Source organism: Solanum tuberosum, unplaced genomic scaffold, assembly GCF_000226075.1.
Source record: "Solanum tuberosum cultivar DM 1-3 516 R44 unplaced genomic scaffold, SolTub_3.0 scf00298, whole genome shotgun sequence".
Taxonomy (NCBI): Eukaryota; Viridiplantae; Streptophyta; class Magnoliopsida; order Solanales; family Solanaceae; genus Solanum; species Solanum tuberosum.
The window spans coordinates 137,719-154,991 of NW_006239219.1; the positions used below are offsets into that span (position 1 = coordinate 137,719).

The 17,273-nt window shown below is 35.2% G+C and overlaps 3 protein-coding genes across 4 annotated transcripts in view; 2 read left to right on the top strand and 1 right to left on the bottom strand.

Annotated features, from left to right (window-relative positions):
* Window positions 1-6,752: 6,752 nt before the first annotated feature.
* Window positions 6,753-10,868, top strand: LOC102595594 (uncharacterized protein OsI_027940; the record flags this gene model as incomplete). Its single annotated transcript, NM_001318634.1, is given in 6 exon segments — window positions 6,753-6,836; window positions 7,820-8,006; window positions 8,420-8,579; window positions 8,671-8,708; window positions 8,798-9,020; window positions 10,463-10,868. Coding segments are annotated over 6 exon segments (693 nt in total). The 5' UTR covers window positions 6,753-6,831.
* Window positions 10,869-11,752: 884 nt separating this feature from the next.
* On the top strand, window positions 11,753-15,600 carry LOC102595934 (WD repeat-containing protein 89 homolog). 2 transcript variants are annotated; one of them, XM_006359323.2, is made up of 8 exons: window positions 11,753-11,949; window positions 12,048-12,255; window positions 12,334-12,429; window positions 12,853-12,927; window positions 13,621-13,731; window positions 14,308-14,399; window positions 14,627-14,711; window positions 15,014-15,600. In XM_006359323.2, the coding sequence occupies exons 1-8, from the start codon at window positions 11,813-11,815 to the stop codon at window positions 15,368-15,370; spliced, it is 1,161 nt and encodes a 386-aa protein (XP_006359385.1). In that variant the 5' UTR covers window positions 11,753-11,812; the 3' UTR covers window positions 15,371-15,600. The 2 variants fall into 2 exon arrangements, with proteins under 2 accessions (XP_006359385.1, XP_006359386.1); XM_006359324.2 differs by having other exon boundaries at window positions 11,760-11,949; window positions 15,017-15,600.
* An 87-nt stretch (window positions 15,601-15,687) lies between these two features.
* The window catches only part of LOC102596485 (DNA mismatch repair protein PMS1), a 10,289-nt gene continuing 8,703 nt past the window's right edge, over window positions 15,688-17,273 (bottom strand). The window contains exons 9-11 of the mRNA XM_006359325.2: window positions 16,717-16,820; window positions 16,118-16,299; window positions 15,688-15,960 (exon numbers count right to left, since the gene is read on the bottom strand). Of these exons, the coding sequence (XP_006359387.1) occupies window positions 15,835-15,960; window positions 16,118-16,299; window positions 16,717-16,820 (412 nt within the window). The 3' untranslated portion in view covers window positions 15,688-15,834. The remainder of the gene's footprint in view (window positions 15,961-16,117; window positions 16,300-16,716; window positions 16,821-17,273) is intronic.

The window sequence follows — 17,273 nt, forward strand, 5'->3', positions numbered from 1 at the left end:
ATGGGCATATTTTAAATAGGGAGCAACAATTACATCTTATAGCCCATATTGTTGAAGAAGAAGTTTTATTGGCTTTGAAAGATATTGTTGATCTAAAAGCCCCTGGATATGATGGGTTTAATGCATTATTCTTTAAGAAAACTTGGCGTGTGGTGAGAAAGGAGATTACAGAGGCAGTGTTGTAGTTTTTCAACAACAACTGGATGTATAAGGCAATAAACTGCAATGTTGTTACATTGGTACCAAAGGTACAACAATCTATGTTTATTAAGGAGTTTCGCCCTATATCATGTTGTACTACCTTGTATAAGATAATCTCCAAAATAATGACTAAGAGGCTTCAAAGTGTGGTGGACAGTGTAATTGACCCTGGGCAGGCTGGTTTCATACCTGGTAGGGTTATAACTGATAACATCCTACTAAGTGATGAGCTTGTAAAGGGGTACAATAGGAAAGGAATCTCTCCGAGGTGTATGCTCAAAATTGACATGCAAAAAGCTTATTACTCGGTGGAATAGCCCTTCCTTGAACAAGTTTTGGTTTGTCTAAACTTTCCTCCCAAATTTGTGGGGTGGGTAATGACTTGTGTTAAAATTGTATTCCAATGCTATTATTGTAAATGGCAAACCAACAAAACCTTTTGAAGCAAGAAAAGGGTTGAGACAAGGGGACCCCTTATCCCCTTTCCTTTTTGTCTTAGTAATGGAGTACTTAAGCAGGCTACTTAGAAAGACAGGAGAGAACCCAAATTTTAACTTCCATCATAAATGTGCTAGGCTGAATCTTATACAACTGGTTTGCAGATGATTTGCTCTTGTTTTGTAGAGGAGATGTGGAATTAATGAAGTACTTGTTTACTCAATTTCAGTGTATTTCCAAGTCCTCTGGCCTGGTAGCCAACCATACCAAATGCTCTGTGTAATGTGGAGGAATAACTAGCGAGGTGCAAAAAGAAATCATAGAGATGCTTGACTTTTCGAAAGGTGAACTTCTCATAAGATATCTAGGAGTTCCTTTGAGCACAAAAAGAGTTTTTGTAGTCCAATGCCAACCTTTGATAGACAAGATCTTAGGAAGGGTAAATTCGTGGACCACAAAATTCCTTTCATATGCTGGGAGAACTCAACTGATTTTATCAGTGTTATTCTCAATTCAAGTATTATGGGCTCAAATCTTTGTTCTTCCTAAGAAAGTGGTTAAAATCATTGAAGCTACTTGTAGAAGGTTTTTATGGATTGGTGGTGTCGAACTCTCAAAGAAAGCTCTACTGGCCTGGAACAAAGTTTGTCAGCCTGAGTCTGCAGGGGGGCTAAACATATTGGACATTCATACATGGAACAAAGCAGCAATAGTAAAGCTACTATGGAACATATTCCAAAAGAAGGACACTTTATGGGTCAAATGTATCCACATTTATAATGGTAAAAATAGGGTACTATATGAGAAAGTGCCAAGGTAGACATTTTGGATAATTCAAAGAATCTTAAAGGCTACTAAATATGTGGAAAAAGCTGGATTTAGCATGGTAAAAATACATGAGATGAAGCAATTCTCAATCAAGCAGATATTCCTAAGGCTCAGGGGGGATTTTCAAAAAGTTGAATGGAGAAGATTAGTGTGCAACAATCTGGGAGTGCCTAGATGGATCTTTATCTTGAGACTGGCTGCACTAAATAAATTTTACACTAGGGACAGACTGCTGAAATGGGGAATGGTTGTGAATCCTAGTTGCCCTTGATGTTCTATGGCAGATGAGAGTCACCTACGTCTGTTCTTTGCTTACACAGTCTCTGCTCAAATATGGCAGAAAATTATCAACTGGCTTGGAATCTCTCGGTCACCTAGAAGCTGGAATTATGAATTAGCATGGGTTACTGCAAATGCTACATATAAGAGTAGTAGAGCTGAAGTTTACAGAATGGTCCTTGAAGCCACCATCTAACATATCTGGAGGGAAAGGAACATGCATGTCTTTCAACAACAGCAAAGGCCAACGGAGCTTCTCACAAAATTGATCATCCAAGATGTTCATGCTAGAGGTCTTAGACATGTTAAAGGTGAATAGTTGGGTAGAGAATCATAATTTCTATCCTATGTAAAAGGAAATGAAACATATGTTTATGCTACAGTTTATTGTTACCTCTAATGCTAAGTGGCTAGGAATTGCATAGTAGTCTACTAAAGTAATGGGACTATGTCCATTACGCAGTCTTTTTTTTTATTCCTGTATCTCATTGCTCTTTGATTTATTAACCAAAAAAAAAAAAATTTGGGCAAAATTTACTTTTACCATACTAATTACTACATTATTGTCTTGGAGCACAAATTATCTTTTATTTTTTACATGGAACTCCTAAGTAAATTTTCATTATTTATTTTAAAATTGAGAGATTATATGAGAACGACAAATTTTGATGTATTAGTGTTGAAGTTGGAGGAAAATAATACTAGGAGAAAACTTCTTTTATTTCTTATTAGTGATTTTTATTAGGAGAAAACATCCCTAATAAATATTATCTCTAATCATTCAATGCACCATTAACATATTTTAAATATATGTTAATTTAAATATTTTTTATTCACATATAAGAAGTCATAAACACCTCAAGTATAATTCACATATTTTGCTATACCAAATAGGAAAAATTACCTAACTATACATTTTTTTCTTACCCTATTTTCTATTATTCCCTATCGTTTTAAAAAATCACAAAAATTTCTCTTTTTTTCACAAATTATCTCCTTTCCAGATACATAACTTACAATCTACCGACTCCACTATTTCCCTCCTTTTTTCATGCCTATAATCACTCCACTATATCACTAGTTACCTTCATCACTCCTTTATTTTTAATTATAAATATTTTCTCTCTCTAGTTAATGATTTAAAGTTAATCAAGAGGTAATTCTTTATTTTATTTTTCTTTCTAGTTCTTTTTTTTTTACAGGAAAACCATGTGAATATTGGGGTAATTTTTCATACACAAAGACAAGCGTTTTAATGTTAGAGAGATGATTAGAGTGTAGACTCAATATAAACCACCCCTATATGGACATGACAAAACAAACAACGAGAAAATTAGGACAAAAACGAATCATAAAAGTGTCACTCATATATATATATATGTATCATATGTTTGTTATGTATGTGTAGTACTATTCTATAATTAAATCATTGTTTATCATATTTATATTTTTTTTTGTATATGATACATAGCTACATCAAATTATATGGGCATGATACATAAATACTAATTTATACTAAATGTATCGATCTCAGATCAAACAACTTATGGACAACAATTACATGTTTAATGTATTCCGTAACAATACAATACTTATCAATTTAAATGAGATACATAAATAGTATTGTATCATGCACTAATTTTGTAGATATGATATGTAAATTCGAATTTATACTAAATATATCAATTACATAGAACTACCACACGGTAATGTATCGATCTTAAATCTAAGATCCTATGGGTAACAATTACTTCCTTAATGTATCTAGTATAAATACAATCTTATCAATTTAAACGAGATACATAAATAGTAATGTATCATGCACTATTTTTTTTAGATATGATACGTAAATTTGAATTTATACTAAATGTATCAATTGCATAGCAATTACCACACGATAATGTATCGATCTCAAATCTAACATGTTATGGGCAACAATTATTTATTTAATGTATCTAGTATAAATACAATATTTATCAACTTAAACAAGATACATAAATAGTAAATGCTAAGTAGCAAAGATATTCATGATGTATCTTTTCAAAATTTTCGACAATTTTGAATCAAAATTAAAAGGATCTTCAATAAACTAGGAGAAGAATTTTGAATCTAAAAATTATCAACAATTTTGAATCAAAATTTGTCATGACCCCGACCGTCGTGATTGACACCCACACTAACTCTCCGGTGGAAAAACCACTACTACAATTCAAACCAAGTAACTAAACAAAAACTAAGACATTTAAGTTACGGAAGCAAGTTAAATACTAAGGAAATAAATAGGGAGTTCCTATAAACTCCAACAAAAGTCTAACAATGAACTAAACAATGCGGAAAAATTAACCTAGAACCTGAAAGTCAATGTACCAAAACATCTAAAGTTCAACAAGTCTAAACAAGAAGGGATGCAACCCCAATCTAATGTACTAATAACTAATAGAACATAGTCTAAGTCCGGAAAATGGTGGACATAGACGAAAGAGAACCCATGGCAGCCCGGAAGAATTGACTCACCCTTAAATTTGAACGATCACTGATCTCCTAAGTGAGGTCTGTCAGTAGCCGCTTGAAGATGTCATGTACTCAACAAAAATAAGAGCAAGTGCAGTATCAGTACACAACCACAACGTACTGGTAGGATCTCGCGGCTATCCCACTAAGTGCAACATAAGCAAGTCAAGACAACATTATAATCACATGCATATATATCAACATATACAATGTTATCAATATTTACGAACAACGAACATTTCTCATGATACGCAATTATATCAAATCATTAGTCCTCTCATGGAACCCAACCCAAACAGTTAGCATATCGGAACGCAGTATCTGATCCCATAATTATGCCGGAACGTGGCAATCGATCCCATAGTTATGCCGGAACGTGGCAACCGATCCAAGTTAGTTATGCCGGAATCAATAAACAATCACTAATTACCCGAATTACTAACAATTCTATGAACCCTAGATCATACCTATAATCCCAATTATCCAATTTAGGGTTGTTTCCACCATAGAATCTATAACAAAACCCTCCCCCATCAATATTCACCCATTCTATTACATTCTACGGATAAAAAAATGGATTCGGGGAGTGAAAAGCTTACCTTAGGAGTCGCATGGGGTTCGTTTCTTAGCTCTAAAAGTCAAAAAGTGCATAATAAGGTCATTTATGGGTTTATTAATGACCTTAAGTCGCGTCGAGCCCGCCACAGCGGCCCTCATCCCGCTGTAGCTGCCCCACCAGAGCGGTAAAATCCAGCGCCAAAGCGGCTAGAACGAAACAAAGAGCTATTTTGAGAATTCCAAAATTCCCATTTCACAACACACCTCCAACCACGACGCTCAGAAAAATATCCTTGGCGCTAAGATCGATTTCGGGAGTTCTACTCACCCGAATTCAATTCCGTAAAGTCGTACGGATTTCTCAATGAGTTATCTAACTATTCATACAATCAAAATCATAAATGATTCACCTGATTGTTACCAGATTTCCCTACACCTCAAAGACTCCAATTTCGTCCAAATCTGGACTAGGTTGGGAAAATCCAAATACTACGAAAAAGTTTTTCGACCCCTAATTTTCGATCCAAATACTGTGAAAAAGGCCGGGAACAAGTCGTTACAAAATTGAAAGGATCTTCAATGAACTTGAAGATTCAAAAGGAAATCTTTTGTCCAACAACAATTTCATCTCTTTTGTATCCTTCATAAGTCACCTTGTTTACCCAAAATTTCGACAAAAGTTTTTTAATCAAATCTGAAAGGTTTCTTCGTGGATGGGGGGAGCAATTTGAAATTTTGAATTTCTTCGTTCTGATAGGATTTGCCTTTGTATGATTGAGAGTAAGGAGAAACATAAGTGTAATTTATGAGATTTAATTAATTTTCATATTTTATTCCTTTTTTAGCGCAATAGAAAGATTCTTCTTGTATTAGAATTAATGTATCCGGATGGTGAATTAATGTATCATGATGGTGACTTATATATTCGAAAGGTACAAATTTTAAGGGATTATTGTAATTTAAAAAAAGATAGGGATATGATGTAATTTACTCTTTGCACTATGCAATTTAGGTAAATTATACTTTCAAATACCCATCAACAATATTTGCATTAATCGACTTCCTCCAAGTCCTTAATCAACCTTTAGTAATTACAAAAAAATCTTACAAAAACTTATAAAATTAAGTGATTACAAATTTACAAAGATTTCTTTAGAGAGAATTGAGAAAAATCATGGAACAAGGAATGCAAAATAGTGAAAAAGAAGAGATTACTCCTAAAATTAAAGTATGTAATTGAACTTTCAATACAAATTTTTGGGTAATTTATTGAGACTCTCTTGGAAATAGCTTCCCTACTACCTTTACAAGTAAATAGTAAAATTTGCGCACATTTTATTCTCTCCAAATCCAATTTGTGAGATTTCATTGACACCTTGTTTTGGATGGTTGTTACTACTTGTATTGTATTGCATTGTTAATTCAAATACAACGTCTTTCTCGAATTATTGTATCGTATCGTTTAGTTTAAATCCGTCATTAGATGACGACGAAAAGAATCATTTCATGTATTGACCAATCAGTATGATTGCGTCATTACTTTAATATTTTCTTCACATTTTATCTTTATTTATTATTAATAATTATACTTCATATTTTTTCCTATCTTTTCATAATAACTCTTCCTTGTATCCTATTTTTCCGATAGATTTATTATTTAAATAATAAATGTGTAACATTATATAACAATACAATCTATCCAACACAACACAATATAATATGTTATGAAACAATAGGTAATACAGTCCAAAATATTATTATTATTATTTGCTAAAAAAAAATGGTCAAGATAACTTTAGTAAAAAGATAGACAAAATTAAACCTACATAAAGAAAAAGAAAAAAAGATAAAGAGAGGGTATAATTGGAAGACATTGGGAAGTGAGCTCTCACACGTTTTAACTACTACTTGAAGGGTTCTGTATTATCATCTCTGCCGCTACACTATTTTTAGGGTTTTTCAGTCTCTCTTCCTTTAACTCTTCTCATCTGCTCTAGAAAAAATATATATTCAAATATGAGGTAAATCTATATCTCTCTGTACGATTCTCAACTGATTTATTTTTTGCTTTCACTTTATATTTTCGTAAGATCTCCGGTTATTATCGTCTTTTTTTTGCGATTTTTTAATTTTTTTTTCGTTGTATTATACTGGTTATTTTGTTTTTGTTGTTGTTGTGTTTATCCATTTATGTATGACTGTGATTTTGGTACAACTGCAGAAATATTGATGTATTTTGTTTATTGTGGTTTATGGCAATTTTTTCTTACTTAATCATCAGTTTTTTTGTTTAAAATAGTTTTATTTGTGTGTAAAAGAGAAGCTAAAATGCTAGAAATTAATATATATTATTAAGGGGATACTGAAGTGGTATCAGTAATAATTGCATATCCTTCTGATTTAGGATTAATCGGAGGGCGTATTAGTGATTTGGAGAAGATTCTCTGTTCTCAGGTCAAGTAGTTACACCATGTATATTTTATGATTTTCTTGCAGTTGTATAGTTTCAGGCTATGTTGCTCGGACTCTTCAATAATGTTGTGACACTTGTAGGAGTGGTGTTTTTGAAGATTTCGAGCAATATAGGTTTCGGGTACTAGTGTCAGGTGTCGTGAGCAAATATGCATGTTTCCTGAGATACACTACACACTGATTCTGGTGATTGATTCTCTTTTGCTCATTAGCTAGTAATAGTAGTAACATTGCTATATCTCTACCAGTCAAACTGGAAATGATCTGGTAGGATTCGTGTGAAATATTATCTCCTGAATGGAGAAGGTGAAGATTATTTCCTCTAGCCAAATATTAAAATGATGGAACGACTTTGTATTTTAGTTTGTAAATTTGTGTGCTGAATGCCACTTTGTTTATCTGCTTAGAGAATTTCTTTTGTCATCCTCTGTATGTGATTATATTGTGACTCATCTAATTTGCACAACACCCCTTGCATATGTATTAAAATTTCTCTCTTTTAGCTAAAGATAAACTTTTTCTTGGTTGACAGCCTCCATCCAGAAGTCAAGTGGGCACAAAGGCCTGATGTGGTGTATCTCACTGTGATGCTACCAGATGCTAAAGATCCAAAAGTAAACTTGGATCCAGAAGGAGTGTTTAACTTCTCTGCTAGTGCTGGGGCAGGTGACCGTCACTATGAGTTGAAGCTTGAGCTTCAGGATAAAGTTAATGTTGAGGTAGGAAGTAGTTATTTGATTTCGTTACATCATTGGATTGATTTGAATTTGCTAGCTACTCATATCATGCCTGTCTGTATTATATTTCCAATTGGGGCAGGTTAGGTAGAACTAGTGTCATGTTGTAAATCATGCTTATAGAAGCCAAATCACAAGTGTAGTTGAACCAATTTGAAACCCTAACTTTATTTTCTAGTTACAGTAAGATGTCAACAAGTAGGTGATTTATCAATCATCAAATAGTAACAAGTGGATGGTAGTTTGTGTGATTTAGCTGTCATAATATAGTAGGTAGTGGTGAAGGGAACTGGGTCAGATCAACATACAAATTTAAGTGGGCCTTATTTAATCACTACAATTGTTTATCCATGTTATATAGAATTGCATTGTAATTTTGCAATTTCATTCTGAAGGAGAGCAAAATTAGTACCGGCGTGAGAAGCATATTCTGCATTTTGCAAAAAGCAGAGCCAAAATGGTGGACTAAATTATTGCGTGGAGACGGTAAAGCACCACACTATGTGAAGGTAGATTGGGACAAGTGGGTGGATGAAGATGATGAACCTGATGCTGGTATCATCTCTATCATGATCTGTCAATCTCTTACAGTAGCTGTTATCACACATGCAAAAACTGACTTTTTTACTGTTTCAAACATTTTTAGGTCCTGGGGATATGGATATGAATTCAATGGATTTCTCAGTAAGAATTTACTGTGGTACTCTATCTATATGTTGCTTTTTTGATTTGGAATATCTTTTAATCTTTCTATTCACTTGTGTAATTTGTAGAAATTCGGTGATATGGGTGGAATGGGAGGTGATATGGCTTCAATGATGGGCGGAATGGGCGGAATGGGTGGAATGGGCGGAATGATGGGTGGAATGGGCGGAATGGGTGGGATGATGGGAGGAATGGGTGGCATGATGGGTGGAATGGGAGGTGATATGGCTGGAATGATGGGTGGAATGGGAGGTGATATGGGGGATGACCTTGATGAGAGTGACGATGAAGGTAATTTGACAGCTCTGAAGCATGTATAGATTGTTGCTTTTTGTTTATGATGATGTGTTGTTAGATTTGCATCCTCACTATTACAACTATTATGTATCTTGCACTTCTTTTGGCCCTTCTTTCTGCATATTGAAGTTTTCTTTTCCTTGTTCTCTCCTCCGTAATGCACAGGGCGGGGAAGAATTCAATAGCAAACCTATTGAAGCATGTTGCTTGCAAAGAAAAGTTCTAAATATGATGAGGAATGCATGCATTGTGTTATAAATCATGTTTGGAATCATATGTGATTCTTCAAAATTGATATGGTTGAAATTGGTGAACTTGGCCAAATCCTTGTTGTACCAACTGTTTCTGATTGTATTCAATAAGACCAACAAGTTCCGTTAGGAAAAAATTCAGACCTCCAATCATGTCTATAAAATATAACCCTTCCGTTGCAAGATCAACTAATAGATTCTAAACTTCTTTTTGAAAGAATAAAGTGGTATACAAAGAGTAGTAATTATATTATTTTAGTTGATAAGATTTAAGGTACTTGACTTTATATGTTAAATCGTTGATCTGATGACATTTCAAAAACTGTTATGATGAGAAATCAAGAACTAGAAAGATTCTAGAACTTGAGAAGTAGATATTAGTGTATGCCTCTCTTGTTGTGTTTCAGGATGAAGTTCGACTCCTAGTCTTGCCTCCTTCCAAAAGTTGATGTTAAGAGGCGGATAAGTTTGAGATACATGTTGTAGATATGCCAATCAGGATATTTCCTGAAGGAAGTAATGACATACTTTACCATAGACAATTTGTGAAGAGGAGATGCTCGTATGTCCTAGTACGGAGGTGTGAGAGGTTCGTTATGGATGGGTTTACGAGAGGTAGAGGGAAACCAAAATAGTATTGGGGTAGATTAGAGAGAGGATATGATGCAATTTCAGCCTACCAAGGACATGACCTTAGATGGTAGGGTGTGGACACCTAGTGCATTGTTTTTCTATCAGTTAGTAGTTGTAGTATCGCCATTGTAGTTTTTTTTTTTTTTGATTTCTATTACTATGTACCTCGATTATTTTATTATTTTTTTGTTGTTTCCATTTTGTTATTATCTGCTGTACTATTTTTGTTTTGTTTTTTATTTCTTGTACTTCCATTGCTTTTTTTTCGGGACTGCTTTGGACGATTTTTCTTGAGCCAAGTCTATGATAAACAACCTCTTCATCTCTGAGGTAGGGTTGGTAAGGTTTGCTTACTCTCTACCCTCCCTAGACCCAAAACATTGTGCGACTACACCTGATATATCGTCATACCATAGGCAATTTGTATTTGAACTTTAAAAGAGTGCCCACATGTGTAATACCGTTTGGATTATGTCTGAGTTTTATTAATGTTGTGAGATTTTCCCTCCTAGTTTGCTGCATGTAAAAACCCAATTTTGTTCTCTTCTGCAGAGCAAGAAGTGATAAAGCCTTCTGCTAAAGCTGCTGAGGTGGTAGATGCGAAACCTAAGGCAGAAGGTGAAGCTGCATAGGCAAGAAGCAGAAGCTCGGGTGCATAAGTAGACGCTGTTGCTGAAGACCTGTTGGCTTGCTTTCAGCAATGCACTAGAGTGGCATGGTTACAAGTTGTCCCTTTTCAGTTCATGAAAGTAAAAGAAGTTTATGGCCCATGGGAGTTTGTTATGAGGGACATTATTATCATTTTCATCCACCTGAGCCGAAAAACATACCTTTATATGCTTTAGATTGTTTTGACTTTTGTACTATTGTTTTAGTTCTACTGATAATGGTGTTTGCACAACTTGCATCAAATATCTGTATCTTCCTGACCTGACGTATCTCTTTTAGATGTTTCTGCTTAAACTATCTGGTTGTTTCGGAACTAGTTCAACGTTCTAGAGTATTAAAAACATGTTTGATTTCTCCGTGTCATTATTCGAAAATATTTATCTAGGTGGACGAAATTAGTCGTGAACAAGTAGTCTGCTTATTTTCAAATTGCTTTATATATCAGGTTCAGGGGTTGACACATGAAGGCATCAGTGCTGAATATATTTTTCCTCTTATGTTCATAACCACTAATTTACTTGGGGTTAATGTTAATTTTTTTGGTGTGAAGTCTGACAAAACATAAGCTCTGTCGAGTAGGCTAGCACAGACTATCACATCGTTGATTGAAAGTCCATATCGTTCTATTTTTCTCCATCTTTGGCTAGAAAAGAATGTATTTGTCAAACTTTGTTGTCTCACTCGTTTAGATACAATGATAATCATCAAAGTTAGTTCTCTTTAAAGAATCTCAGTCGGAAGCCCTTATTTTCATCAGACATACAATGCAGCAGGGCACGATGAAACTAAATATTCAAACCTAAATTAATTATTAGGTTCTATATCTAATTTACCTGGGATTATAATTCAGTTAGTCAGAAATGATCTTGAAGAATAATAGATATAAAGATCACGAAGAGGAATGTGTGGGATTGTAATTCAATTAGTCACGAAGAAGAATGCGATACAAGTAACAAGTTCATCCGTCTTCCATCAAATGCCTCTAGTTCATTCTTCTTCATTTCATCATTAAAAGCTTGTATAACTACTATACTATATAACATTTAAGATGACAAATTTCACTACCTTATTTTAAAAAAACCTCTAGTCAGAATCAAGGTGGTTGTATTTTGTGAGAGAGTCTAACCCTAATTCCTAAATAAATCAACAACAACAAAAAAGTAAAATAATAAAAAATAGTCCAAACCCTAAACCCTGCGTGCCGGAGGTTCAGTTTCTTCACAGAAGAAGAAAATGGAGGGCGCAGAGGAGATGGACATAGAAGGACAATCGCAGGCGCTCCCAATATCCAACAATTCTAAGCGATTTGGTATCAGAAACTCTATTCAGACTAACTTCGCCGACGATTACGTTTTTCAAATTGTTCCCAAGTAATTCTCTCCGTTTTTCCTTTCACTTTCTTATTGATTTTTATGTATTAGCAGTAATTTTTGGTCCTAAAATTCTCACTGAATGTTCGTGTTTATAGGAATGATTGGACATCAATGGCGGTATCACTCTCAACTAATGCGATTAAGTTGTACTCTTTAGCTACTGCACAGTACATTGGGGAATGTAATGGTCATTCCTCGACGATTAATCAAATTTCCTTTTCGGATCCTTCATCGCCACATGTGCTGCATTCTTGTTCTTCTGATGGAACTCTCAGAGCTTGGGATACCAGGTCTTTTCAGCAGGTTCCAGTTTTTAACTCAATGTACTTTCTTTAGGAGTTGAGATGTATTTTGTTTTGATTTCAAATAGATGGAATGCAGGTGTTTTCCGTAAATGCTGGCCCTTCTCAAGAGATATTTAGTTTCTCCTTTGGTGGACCTAATCATAATCTGCTTGCTGCCGGGTGTAATTCTCAGGTACGAAGCCTTGTGGCTGCAAGTTAGTAGTGGTAAATTTAGTTGAATCTTAGTTCGTGGGTTCCCTCTGTACCTCACTGAAGCAGCAGCGCGTGTGAACTTCGTGTTTCTATGCATGGTATAATGGTTCAAGGCAAGGACAGTGATTGACACCTGCTGGTTGGTGCCCCAATGCTATATCTGACCCTGGAAAGTAGTTAGTTTTGTCTGTCGTGAACAACTTACTGCTTGCTTCAGCCTTCAAATTGTTTGAAACTACAAAAGAATTCCAATATGCCAGATATAATTCCTAAGAATTCTCATATTACATGAGAGTTGTGTTTTGGCTTATTCTTTTAACTGAGGCACATGAAATTACTTGGCTCTATTTAGTTGTATGAGATATGTGGCAAATGACATTGCATTGTGGTTATCTTTCTACAGATACTCTTTTGGGATTGCAGGACCAAGTGTCAGGTTGCATGCTTGGAGGAATCTCATACGGAAGATGTTACTCAGGTGTGTTACTCTACTAGTTTATTGACTCATTTCCCATGCATTGTTGGTTGTAAACCATTGAGTTTATTGTGTAAAGCAATGTTCTATAAGTTAATAATAGTTTTTAACCTTTTTAGTACAACATTTCAAATTGTTTTTCTAAGAGCTGAATAATCTGAAATTTCTTTCCTAGTCGCATGATTGTAGAGAAAATTTTAGTATGGTCAAGTTTTCTGAATTATTATTTAATACCGGAGGTGTTCTTTGAGTATTTTCTGATTTCTAATAGTATGTTTTGTATTCTAATGATGACACAAAAGAAACGTAACATATAGGCATACTAGGTATTATCTTACTGTAGATTATTAGCTTGTTTTGAAGTTTGAGTGCGTGGGACTTAATTATACTTTTAATTGCTAATTTTCCAACTCCGTTAAAGCAGTTGGATGTTGTGCTGAACCTGCTATGGTTTTCAGTGATCTGATTACTGCTCCTCTACCATTCACAGATGAGATTGTGGTGTTCATTTCATGTTTCCTTAACTATCTGAGCAAGAGGAGAAAAAATAATGACTGACCTAGTTGCGATGCAGAGTTAGTTATGCTTTTAATGATTCCCAATGCATGCCTTTCCGAAGTCCTTTTTTTATTGTTGTTTAGAAATACTACAATACTGTGTCTTGAAGTCTCTTTTGTTGCTTGTGGTCACTTTTAGGTGCACTTTATTCCAGGCTATGATGATAGACTCATTTCCGCATCGGTTGATGGATTGATGTGTCTATTTGATACTGGTGGAGATATCAACGATGATGATCAAATGGTATCGGTATGTCAAAAAGAACTTATGCAGTCCATATTTTCTTTTTATTTCATTTAAAAATTATAACTGCAAGTACTTTGAGAAGGTGCAGTCCCACTGATCACTTAGGGTGGAAAAGACACTAGCTATAGATCAATCCTATGTCTTTTCATACTGTTATGCTTATACTGAAATCCATGCTGTTATATCTATAGAGATACATCAGACTGCGACTGAAAACTTTCATGATCTCAGTTAACTTGTACTCAAAAAAGACAAAAAGGTAGTTCATGTGTATGCTAGTAGTAAATTTTTGGCATCTCTTGTTATGAGAGCATGACTTCCATCCATGCTCAGTATACGACACCTTGTCTTCTTCTCAGTTCTCACAATGATTTTGAATTTCTTTTTTCTTTACATCTGAACTTGCTAGTTCTGACATCAGTACAGTACAGATGTTTAGCTAAACTCTGAAGAAAAAGCCTGGCATATTGCAGTTTTATTGATTAATGAGCACTCCAGTATTTTCATATTTCTATCTACCGTTAAGTAGATTTCTGTTCTTTTTGATTGTATGCTACTTATACCAAGATGTAATTACAGGTACTCAATGTGGGAACCTCTATTGGAAAAGTGGGATTTCTTGGGGAGAAGAATCAGAAGCTTTGGTGTTTGACACACATTGAAACTTTAAGGTTTTATAATACCCATATCATCCTAATATGCTCCATAGCTCCATAGCTCCATGCTGATTTGTCTGTTATGCTACACTTTTGGTCCTTTTAGCACAGTTGGTATATTTAGTATATTGTGCATCCCTCCTTGTTGTAGATATCTCTGAACATGATCTAAGCTATTTCTTTTTACTTTTGGAGGACAAATCTGATCCTCACCTTTTTTTGTTTGTCTTTTTCTGGTTCAGTGTCTGGGACTGGAAAGAGGAAAGAACTGAGGTCAGTTTTGAGGATGCTAGATCCTTGGCCTCCAAGAGCTGGATGGCGGACAACGTATGTGACTTGTACATCTGTTCATTTTCTCTATGCAGGGAAACTCATTACTCCGTTCTTGTTAAATATCTAATATGTGTATGCGTTCAAAGGAAGACATACTACTGCTTTGCAGTTGGCAGTGATCTTCGAGACTTGGCAACTGCAATGTTCTGCACTTGGAATTTTTCTTTAAAACAATAAATTAAAGATTTATCATATAGCTTGGAAAATCTGTTGTATTCGAGGTGCAGTGCTATTTAAGGCAATAATTCTGAGTTAGATAGAGCATAAACTGACTACTCTGGCTTAAATTTTGATGGCAGGTTGACTATTTTGTTGATTGCCACTATTCAGTGGAGGAAGACCGTTTTTGGGTAATTGGTGGGACGAATGGTGGTTCCTTGGGCTATTTCCCTGTAACTTATAAAGAGACACGAGCTATTGGTCCTCCAGAAGCAGTGTTATGCGGTGGACATGAAGGCATCATTAGGAGTGTCTTGTCTGGCGTACCAGGTCAGACCATGGATAACCACGGTATCTTTGGATGGACTGGTGGTGAAGATGGTCGTCTTTGTTGCTGGTTGTCTGATGGTTCTGCTACAAGTCAATCATGGATCTCTACTCTTGCTCTGAAATCAGACAAGACTCGCAGAAAAGGCAGACATTCTCCGTATTAACAATTTTTCCTTTGGATTTTAGATTATGTTGTATATTATTATTAATTCCTTATATCGTCTTCGTGTCTTAATTCATTGGTCAGGCTTGCTTCATTTAAAATGCCGTCTTTCTTGGTGGTTACTTTGGTTTTTTTTTTTCTGGGACAAATGCTTGAGCTCTTATAAGATTGTGAGGGCACACAAGAGCTTAGTGTAATACATCTTTGGAATACCCTGATGGAAGCCAGTAATTTCCAGCTACTGAATTTTTTATTGTACTCTATGTAGGCTCAGCTTCACGGATGGAAGGAGGGTTAGAGCATAACACATATCTCACGAACAGAAAACAAGAATGTTAAATTAACCACAATGAGTCATATAATTCTATTTCCATAGACAAAATGCAGTTTCAATCTACAGGTGTCTAATAATTTACAAAAAGAAGTCCTGCTTCGATTCAGTTAGGTGATGTTGCCAACTGGAGTTCATAAGGTGGTTTCATCCGCATTTAATCTTCTATGTACGGTCCTCAGATCAACCAAGTGACGCATTGTTGGTCTACCATGTGGACAATTCCACGGAGACTTGAGGCGTGAGAGATTATCAAGTATCTGAAACAAAGAAACTCGGGTCATAAAGCAAGCCAGAGGCTGCAGAAATTCTACATTAAACTAGACAATTGCTGAAGTACCAAGTAGAGAGGATGAAATCTCAGATACCATATGATATGAATATACATCCAAGAACACAGTAAAATGAACAAAATACCTTTTGCATCTCATTTCTTCCAAGTGGATCTCCAATAACAACAGATGATTTGCATGCACGCGATGCCAACATTGCACGAACTCTAGGAGGACATAAGGAATCGGCTGTATCATTCTTATAAGCACCCATTATGGAACATTCTTCCTCACTATCGGCAAGAATGGAAATGAGTTCTTTCACATCTGCAAGAACAATAAAGAAAAATGAAAAAATATACGAGTCAAAGTTCCTTAATGCAATAAAGCAGTGCAGATACAAGAGTTAACACGACTTATCCTCCCTTACATTCTGTAGCTCACATCGGCCCAACTAACCGCCAATAGAATGACCAAAGGGAAATTTGTCCAGTAATGCAAAGCGCATTCCACATAATGAAGTTCTCTCTTTAGTTATTTTTCTATGAGGCTTTTCTCTAGCTATCTTATCACGTTCAGATCTGATATCCCGACTCTAACTACCTACTTGTAGATGATCTGAATCAACGATTAGCAACTTGTGTGGTCATTTCTGAAGTAGCGACCCAAAGATGAAACAATGACCTATGTCCTATGGACCTTCAAGTTTGTAGAAATATGGAATGCATCTGAGTGACTGATTACCTGCAATTCCAAAAGTTAGATTTTTGCTGAAGGGAACTGCTTTTAGCTTAAAACGATGCCCTGGAGGAGCACACAGATCCTCTTCCAAGAGAAATCCATTTTTCCTGTGAAGCCAAAGATAGAAATGATATAGTTATCAATCTAAGAGAGTACACATGTTACCAAATAGTTTAAAGCAAATAAGACTAGTAGTTTATCAAACAGAAGAAGTGCAAGATGCCAAGATGTTTTTGTAGACTGCACTTGGCTGCTATATTATGAACTAATTTTATTTTGTTGTCAAAGTATTTGATTAAGCAGATAAAGAACCTGTTTATTTGTTTTTGACACTTGTATTTGACTAAACCTTAACAGACTATTTTTACTCCTTTTTCCCGGTTTCCTTATTCACCATGGATAGTATACAGGATTTTACTTTCTATTGCTTTATTTTTTTTGACAAAACTTTCTATTGCTTTTCCAATGTAAGAACTTAAGATGGATGGTGGAATCTGGGAGTTCGGAGAGTAGTCATAGCTCAATCTTTCCTAGGGGAGGGTGATTGCAGGGGGGCTAGG